At 43.4% G+C, this 9,459-nt stretch overlaps 3 protein-coding genes across 3 annotated transcripts in view; 1 reads left to right on the forward strand and 2 right to left on the reverse strand.

Moving 5' to 3' along the window:
• Positions 1-988, reverse strand: part of LOC308165118 (E3 ubiquitin-protein ligase TRIM21-like) — a 2,629-nt gene extending 1,641 nt beyond the window's left edge. The window contains exons 1-2 of the mRNA XM_080539226.1: positions 874-988; positions 1-649 (exon numbers count right to left, since the gene is read on the reverse strand). The exon at positions 1-649 is cut by the window's left edge and continues 1,641 nt beyond it. Coding sequence (XP_080395352.1) covers positions 1-647 — 647 coding nt within the window. The 5' untranslated portion in view covers positions 648-649; positions 874-988. The remainder of the gene's footprint in view (positions 650-873) is intronic.
• The window catches only part of mtfmt (mitochondrial methionyl-tRNA formyltransferase), an 8,646-nt gene extending 3,877 nt beyond the window's left edge, over positions 1-4,769 (forward strand). Inside the window, exons 6-9 of the mRNA XM_080539227.1 lie at positions 3,628-3,719; positions 3,957-4,035; positions 4,138-4,211; positions 4,436-4,769. Of these exons, the coding sequence (XP_080395353.1) occupies positions 3,628-3,719; positions 3,957-4,035; positions 4,138-4,211; positions 4,436-4,636 (446 nt within the window). The 3' untranslated portion in view covers positions 4,637-4,769. The remainder of the gene's footprint in view (positions 1-3,627; positions 3,720-3,956; positions 4,036-4,137; positions 4,212-4,435) is intronic.
• Positions 4,770-4,897: 128 nt separating this feature from the next.
• On the reverse strand, positions 4,898-8,999 carry LOC308165272 (uncharacterized protein; the record flags this gene model as incomplete). The annotated part of the gene is made up of 12 exons (XM_080539423.1): positions 4,898-5,099; positions 5,326-5,430; positions 5,646-5,799; positions 6,152-6,230; positions 6,327-6,396; positions 6,835-7,002; positions 7,334-7,483; positions 7,832-7,929; positions 8,013-8,115; positions 8,311-8,429; positions 8,624-8,712; positions 8,893-8,999. The coding sequence occupies 12 exons, from the start codon at positions 8,997-8,999 to the stop codon at positions 5,067-5,069; spliced, it is 1,275 nt and encodes a 424-aa protein (XP_080395549.1). The 3' UTR covers positions 4,898-5,066.
• Positions 9,000-9,459: the final 460 nt, after the last annotated feature.

Genomic DNA, 9,459 nt, shown 5'->3' on the forward strand with positions numbered 1-9,459 from the left:
TGCAGTCGCTCCTGGATCATCTGCTGAACATCTGCCTCTGTCTTCCCCAGCTGAGCCTTCCTCTCTCCATACTCCTCCTCTATGGGGACGGTGTCATGGGTCTTGTGGTCTGTCTCAGTGCAGAACTGACACACACACATCTGGTCACGTCTACAGAACAGCTCCAGGAGTCTGTCATGCTTCTTACACATCCTGTCTTCCAGGTTCTCCACAGGGTCGATCAGCTTGTGTCTCTTTAAGGCTGTGACTCTCTGATGAAGCTCCAGGTGAGTCTCACAGTAAGAGGTCTGACACATCAGACAGGACTTCAGAGCCTTGAGCTTTGTCCCAGTGCAGATGTCACAGGACACTTCTCTAGGTTTGACAGGTGTGTCTGGGGCTGGGCTGCTGGTTGCCTTCACTTCAACTGACTTCCTAAACTGAGCGGCCATCTCAGAGATGAAAGTATTGACAAAGAGATCTGGTCTCTTATCAAATGCTTTTTTACACATTGGACACTGACACAGGTCATTGCTGTCCCAGTACCTTCTGATACAGGCCATGCAGAAGTTGTGTCCACATGGAGTAGAGACAGGGTCAGTGAACACATCCAGACAGACAGAACACAGGAACTGCTCCTCTGACAGGAGACTGCTGGAGGAAGCCATATCTAGAGAGACCAGAGGTGACACCATAAAGCATTTCCTGGAATCAATCAGATCTCAATAGTTTCAGCTATGGAGCTGTCAAGACTGTCTTATTATTATACAGCGATCAATAATGATAACATTATTCTATATCATATAGGAAATAGTCCTTCAACCAAATCAAATTATGTTTAACATACTGAACCGTCTATAAAAAGAGTGTGAACACAATAGTTTGTCAACTCACCTGTCTGTGATTCTGTGAGAGTGTGGATGCTGTCTGTCCTTTATACTGTATGTGTGATAGATGCCTGTTTGAGGACGATATCTAACAAGTTTGAGAGAGTCTGCCCTTGTCCACGATACACTTTATGTCTCTACACAGTTTAGTTTCATTTCAGCAAGCTGAGTTGAAATGCTCCTCCCCTCCCATTTACAGCTCTTCTCCCTGGAACAGAGTTAACCATTTACAGGGCTGATCTGTTTCTAACATGTGGTTTTACAGATAAGCTCTTCTTACCTGTCATTTCCAATCATCATATTGTTTCCAGTCAGTATAAACTGTAATCAGAATAATATTTGTGATCAGGACTAAGGTTGCTACAGAGTAAACACTTTCTCTGGCATGGATCACTGTGTTTGATGCCACTTAAACACTCATACTCTCTCTGTCTCTCTCAGGTGTAAACCGTAATCAGGAGAGTGTATCAGGTCATAGGTTGCTACAGAGTAAAGTCTTTTTCTGCCACAGATCACTGATGAGGCTTAATTCACTCATTGACAAAGAATTCCGGAACACTCACCACATAAAGTGCCAAGCGTTTTATGTGGTATCTACCTAGCAACAACACTTTGATTGGCTACAGGGTTAGGGGTAGGTATTGAACACAGGCCTGAGGACGGAATGAAGACTAGAGTGTCCAGTGTTTTATGTGGTATCTACCTAGCAACAACACTTTGATTGGCTACAGGGTTAGGGGTAGGTATTGAACACAGGCCTGAGGACGGAATGAAGACTAGAGTGTCCAGTGTTTTATGTGGTATCTACCTAGCAACAACACTTTGATTGGCTACAGGGTTAGGGGTAGGTATTGAACACAGGCCTGAGGACGGAATGAAGACTAGAGTATCCAGTGTTTTATGTGGTATCTACCTAGCAACAACACTTTGATTGGCTACAGGGTTAGGGGTAGGTATTGAACACAGGCCTGAGGACGGAATGAAGACTAGAGTGTCCAGTGTTTTATGTGGTATCTACCTAGCAACAACACTTTGATTGGCTACAGGGTTAGGGGTAGGTATTGAACACAGGCCTGAGGACGGAATGAAGACTAGAGTGTCCAGTGTTGTATGTGGTATCTACCTAGCAACAACACTTTGATTGGCTACAAAATTAAGCGTCATCATTTATGCATTTTTGGTGAATAAAGTCACTCTCGGCAGTCTAGAATGTTGACAATGTGGGCGACTTTATTCACCTCGGTGATAAATTAGTTAATCATCATTCACAGGTGTCAGGTAACAGAGACTTTATTCATCAGGTGTTGATGTTTGATATGCAGTGATGATAAAACCACCACAGAAACAGACCATTAGACAAACTTATAATATCACATCTATCTCTCTCATATTACCATCACAGTCACCCTTATTAAATAGTTTTGAAGCATATCCGATTCCCTTTGCAAGCCATTAAATCAATAACATTATTTTCAAACGTACATTCTGTTAAATGTAATTACGTCACCCACATGCATAGACTGAAGGACAACTTGTGTTTTTGTTTTAATAAGCCAGACAGCCAGTCTGCGACCTCACCATCACCATTCTAAAGCTCTGGGACCTGGACTACACTGATTATTAATGTGATCAATGGATCTGATCAATCCAAGTGAATTTAATTGTCTGAACATCCCCAATTTCTCTCTGTACACACCCAGTATTCATTACACTCAAAATCCCCCAAATACTTTACATTTAAAGAAGACATTAAAATGATAACTAGCTAATAACACAAACACATGTTGAGAGCATCTGATTTATAATAATGTGAACACCCTGAGAAGTCGAACAACCTCATTTATAGAGTCATATCTTCAGGGTATCCGCAGGGTCTTGAAAAGTATTACATTTATACTTCATTTAGAATAATTTATTCTGATAAATACATTTTGGGAAAATCAAGACCCTTAATAAGTATTAAAAAGTCTTATCACGATTTTATGAGGTCTTGAATTTTGTAGGTATTTTTCTGAATTAGACTGTCCAAAGAGTTTGAGTCCTAAAAATCTTTAGTAAAAGTTGAATTTATTAGTTTTATTAAAAAACAAAGATGAACCGGAAATTCTGTTGTATGATAGTGGTCTAGTCTATTGCAAACTAAAACTGTTAAGTTAAAGGTGTCACTGATGTCAACGGTTACAGCTCGAAGTGGCGGTGAGGTCTGGAAAAATATTGACAAGGTCTTTAAAAAGTCTTAGAAAGGTATTGAAGCCCCGCGGTGGTGTAGCGGTCTACGCACTGGCCGCTAGTGCATGCTGCCCACCGGGGCCGGGGTTCGTATCCCGGCTCGCCAGATCCAGAATATGGCCGAGGCACACGGGAAGCGGCATATTGGCCGGCCGCTTCCGAGGGGGGGTATAGGAGTATTTCTGGACTAGGATCCGTCGCGCAACACCGCCCCCTGGGGTGCCGGAATAACGGTACTGGGCTCGAGGAGCCAGTCAGCCTAGTCTGCCTGGCGCCCTCCTCTGGGACTGCCGGCCACGGGGTCGGGCGGCGGATCCAATGCAATAGGCAGGGGATAATTGGATGCTAAGTTGGGTTAAATTGGCTACCAAATTGGGTGAAAAAGGGATAAAATCTGAAAAACAAAAATTTAAAAAAAAAAGAAAGGTATTGAAATTAACCTCAAGATTCCTGTATATACCCTGTGCTACTATATGTGTACTTTTCAAGCGTACATTCTTGCCTCAGCTAACCAGTTAATTCTGTCTGACAGCCCCTAAGATCAATACTTCCATGAGCTGGATGGTCTGGGAGGAACAGACCTGTGACCAGATTGACCGTCTGTACCGTGCCATCGCATCCCGGGTAAGAACGCCCTGGTCTGATTGGCAGTAATGCCGTACTAGGGGAGGCTGGTGGAGGTAGAAATCAGAGGACAGGCTCATTGTGATGCATAGAATAAAACACACATGCTTGATACCATTCCTCATTCCAGTCCAGGTTAGCACTGCTGCTTCAGAGGAAGTGTCTGGTAAAACTAAATGAAAAAGATTTGCAGTAACTGGTGTGTTGTTAAACATTTGCCGTCATCTTTCCTATTAGATCCCATTGCGAACCATTTGGATGGGCAAGACAATAAAACTTTTGGAGTTTGCCGGCAAATGCAACATTTCACTCTCAGGTAACATGTTTGTCAATCATTTTCTGTTCTGTTCCATTTCCAGTGTAAATGTAAATGTAAATGATTCAGATGTAATACAGATTGCGCTCGTTTTGATTACAGGTTGGGGGACGATACCAGTGCCTGGATCAATTAGCTATCAGAAACAATCAAATACCATAGCTGTCTGTTGTAAGGTATGTATGCAAAACACCTTTAAATTCAAATACCATAGAAGAATGTCCTATTAATGTGGCGAATGTCCCTTTTTGTAGGCTATAAAGCTAACTCTCCAAGGGACCAGTGATGATAATAACAACCGTGTGTGTGTGTGTGTGCGTGTCTGTCTGCCTGTCTCTGTGTGTGTCTGTCTGTCTGTCTGTGTGTGTATATATGTGTGCTCACGTGGTGTACAATGTAGGATGGCTGGGTGGGATTCAAGGCGGTGATGCTGAAGAAGAGACTGTCAGCAGCAGACTTCTACAACGGATACCTCCACCAGAGTGTCCTGAACAAGCCCTCTCCTCAGAGGCGCGAGTGTCTGTTCCTCAGTCACACACACAGAACTGAACCACGTCACACTGAAGAGAAGGCAGTGACACAGCAACGTATTGTCCATTAAGTCTCCGGTGGAGACCATAGAACAATGGCTGGCTTTTCCTAGGATATCATGAATGTATTTAATTCTCTGTAAAGAAATGCCCTCTGTACTTGTCTGTTTTAAGACAAATGTGATAAATGACAATTAAAAAATCATGGCGGTGATTCTCTGTGATAATTCATGAAAAATACTAAAAATAACATTTTATTTGCATAAATAAACATTTACAATAGTGTACAGTATTTCAGATATTTGCACAGGTCAGTCAATGCCCATGCAATATGCATTGTGACTTTAATTCATAACCAATGTTTCTTTGTTATGATATGATGCAGTGTACAAGATGGCAGGGTTGGTGAGGTGTATTGCATTTTCCCAGGGAAGTAAATGCAATTTCCACAGCATGCTGGTCTTTGAAGTTCTTGAGGCTGGTCTTTGAGGTTGCTGTTTGTCAACTAGAAGGCTTGACCAGGGGAACGTACCACTGTGGAAAAGAAATACATCCAGAGTTAATTATGTTGAGCATATTTCCTCTCTAACATGTCATACATTAATGTATATGGAACATAACGTGTGCCACAATGCATTTATACATGTTCTTTGAAGATTCCCTTTGTTATGGGATGGGTTCAAGATTCGTTGTGGTCACTTCGTATATGAATTGTGGGACCAGTAATGTTCCATGAATGTAGAGTATGAGGGTGTTGCACCTCCTCTGACATCCCTGCGGTCTTCCTTCCCTCGGTGTTGAACGGAGGCTTCAGGTATCCTTTGAAGTGCTGCTTTACCAAATTGTGGAAAGTTGACAGGCAATCCTAAAAAGTGAAATAAAATAACACAAGATAAACACTTTGAGCTACCAAAATGTGGTGGTGTCACAGTCTTGGACATGTGGTTGGATTAAGAGATCCAAGTATATGCAGTTGATGCTCACGTCAATGAACGTGTATGCCATCAATCTGGCGTAATCCAGGCAGGATTATGGAAATGAGTTTTCAAAAGGTAACTTGTTCCTTCTCTCTAATCGTACCCGTCCTTCCTCAGAGCAGATGTGGGTGAACCACCTCAGCCCTGCGGCCACGTGGGTGATCTCATCCCTGTAGATCTCCTCCAGCACCGCCACTGAGCTGGTGTCTCCCTGGGCAGCGAAGCGGGACAGAGTCTGAGGATGGACGTCCAACCCCCTGGGGGGAAGAGAAAAAAGACACTGAGGCCCGGGTCCATTCTGGTCTCTAGCCCTGGCTGTGTGCTGTCGATCCAACCCCTTTTGGTTTGCGGATCTTAGAGCTGCTGGGTAGGAGAAAGCTGTGCCATGGAAGCTCCACCTAGTGGCTAGGAGGTGGAACAACACCTGCATAGCTTATACCTATCTCGTCTGGTTAGATTTGTGAACAATGAAGAAATAGAAGAAAGTTAGGGGCTAGAGACCAGGGGGAACTAGGAAGGGGAAGGTAACTCATCAATATGGATCAGATTTAAAGAATATAGTAGCCTATATAGAATAATATTGTTAGTCTTTGTAATTCCATTGTCTACCTGGCTTCGTGCACCATGTGAACGATGGCTAGCCTGGCCAAGAGGTCGTGGGACGTGTCCGTCGCTGACTGCCACAGGCCTGTGAAGACAAGAGAGGAGGCGCCTCGTCTTCAATTGTTGTTGTGCTTTTGTGGTTTATTGAATTGAAAAATGTTGCAGTCGGAGAACCACCCACCATTATGTACAGGTAAAGCACCGAAGAAACTGCCCAGTTCTGTGATTCTCATCTCTAATAAATGATAATGCTGTTGGATAGGAGGAGAGATTCACTGTTTTACCAGGGTGAAGCACACACTTTAAAAACTCATAAGAGTGTATTGAAATGACTAAAATTATAACAACAAAAAACTGAGCTGATATTCCCCCAGTTTCAGTCATATTAGATTAGAATCAACAAACCATGAATTAGAAAGGAAACGAAAGGGATTCAACGTTTTTCATTGCACAGAGTACAACTAAATGTTCTTATTCTCTAGAGGGGGCATATAGCCATGGGGTCAGAGCCATTGAAGCAATTAGGGGGTTCAGTGCCTTGCTCAGGGACACTTCGGTACGTGGCCAGCCGGGGATTCGAACCACTGCGAGCTGCCGACTTCAATCATTAGACACCGGCTCTATCGGCTGAGCCACAGCCGCCCCTAGAAGACCGTGATTTATCAAGCCCATAGTATTCTGACCCTGACCTTGGCCTCGTCTCCGGCCACTTTGACAAAGTCGGTGAAGAAGTGGCGAGGCAGAGGCTCTCCGCTGTCCAGGGTGACGGCCGAGAACCTGGCGATGATGTCCCAGGACAGGTCGACGGCCCACTGCTCTATGTTGGCCAGGGAGTGGAGGAGGGCGATCCTGCTGGCCTGGTCAAACACAGTCAACACATTTCACCACTTTTTGTTTTACATTTTAGTAGTGTACCTCCTCTACTTTGCATGACTAGTAGATCAATGTGCAGTGTTGCAGCAGGTCCACACACACACACACACACACTCAGGAAAGTGAGTCAATGTAGCTTACAGTGAAACTATTCGTTCATTTGTGGAAAGACCATCAATAACACGGGTCAATGCTGCCAACATGACCAGTCTGGAGAGTGTTCTGTGATATGTATTATATGTATCATAAGGCCATAATAAATGAATAATAATCATATACATGTACATATATTTTGATATTTATTAGCATGCTAACCTGTGTTCCTCCTTTGCCGCGTTTGATTTTCCCGGGCTGGAGCACGGTCAGACTGTTCTTCCTGCTGGGCTGGGCTGGGGGCGTGGCCTGGCCCACCTCCGTTATCTCCCCAGAGTTCCACCTCCGCTGGACCTCCAACGTCAGCGCGACCTAAAGAAGGGTTCCATTAACTAGTCAGTAGTCACTCAGAACAAGGCCCGTTCTAAAGAGAGCACAGGTGATGCTTGTCTGGAGCCTGATGCACTAGTAAGCGGTGGAATTATCCTACATATGGATTGCTTTCGCATGATCATTTTCAATAGAAGCATGTGCAGTTACGGCTCTGTGCATCCTAACATGTTCTCCCTGATCGTATATATTTTCATTTCTTCTGTGACATTCCCTCCTTTTGGATCTTAGAAAAGCGCTATATAAGTTTGATGTATTATAAGGGGGTGGTACTGGAGCTCCATTCCCCCCAGTACACAGCCCCTGTTGTTGGTGGTGTAAACAACTTGCCTTCTCTTTAGGATCTGACGTGCAGAGGATCTTTGTAGCCCAGAAGCAGAGCGTGTCCTCAGAAGGGGATAACTTGACGTCGTCTGCTGACAATTTGCCTGAACGCCGAAATATCACATGGTAAGGAATGGCCACAATAGAGAAACGGTTCCACTTGGTTATGGTACTATTTGTGTCTCACCTGTGGCTGTGGTGTTTGTCACTGGTATAGGAGTGCGGGACAGGACATTTTGTGTGTTGACGTAAACAATGCCATGGACCACTTTGACCTCATAAACCTGGTTCTGTACACAGTGAAATAAACAAACACACTTTACATTCATTTGATGAAAAAACAGATCATAACATGACACAACTATACAATTCACATTATATGCTGTCTCCCACTCCTCAAGCAAATAATGACACTTGGATTCAACAAGAGAAATGCATGTGAAGTGTCACTGTCAACATGAAGGATGGCCCGAGATCTCTCCCACCTGCAGTCCAGTAGAAGAAGCACCTGTCTCCAGGCAGAAGTCGAAGTGATGCCATGGACAGACCAGTGCCATCTTTCCATCTCCCAAGTCCTCGATGTCTCCCTGATCCAGAGGGCCTCCTACACAGATGCAGGAAATGTATTTACAGGATTCACAACCCTAATCTATGGGGATAAGTTTGATCACACACTGTAAGTTACGCTACCTACTGTATGTACATAAATACATATGTGTCTGACACATCAAGCTAATGAAGTCATATTCCCAACAGCTGGCCTAACTCCAAAGCCCATTCCATCATTGATGTGTCTACCTTCATGAGGACAGGATGAATCCATAGCCCACAATCTATCATCTTCAGTCTGGACCAGCACAATGTGCTCACCATCTTCAGAGTACAGCCTTGGGAAAGTTAGAGAAATCATGCACCATATCAATAACCATATCGAGCTGTAATTATGACGGAGGGTAAAGGTTATGAACAGTATGATGGGTATTGCAATCTATGGACCTCTACTGGCAATATATCTGAGTGTTTAAATCACACATTCTTGCCAGCTCCTTGCAAGACGTGCTGCTTACTTCGTGCATGGAGAGGCAAAATCGCACTTCTTCCCGACATTTTGCCAATTCCCATCGTTGACAACTTCTCGTAGTGCAGACACTAAATCCTCTTCAAAGTGTTCCATTCAATTGCGATGTGGTCGTAATGTTAGTTACATTTAACACGTTTAGCTGAACTACAAAATATCCGAAACGGACCTCGGTCCGCCACATATTCAGTCCCACCTACCGCACATCCGGGATGAGAGAGCAACCCAAAAGAGAGGCAGAAAAATTAACGCATTTATTTTTCATTCTTGGATCACAAGCTTTGGCATAACAGTTGATACCAATACACATTTTTTGTTAATTTAACTTTTAATTTAATTTTAACAATTTGAGAACAATATCATTTCTACTACAGATCATGTTATTTCCCCCAATACTTTATTGCCAGGAACATAGCTTTGTCAAACAAAACATAACAAAACAAAACATAGCTTTGTCAAAAAAAATAATATGCCATTGAAACAGAACACCGTATATCTATTGTAGTGCAAGTACAAGATTGTAGTGAACTAATAAAGAAATATGATAAAATCTACA

This window comes from Nansenia antarctica (genome assembly GCF_963989245.1).
Source record: "Nansenia antarctica genome assembly, chromosome: 9".
In the NCBI taxonomy this organism is placed as follows: Eukaryota; Metazoa; Chordata; class Actinopteri; order Argentiniformes; family Microstomatidae; genus Nansenia; species Nansenia antarctica.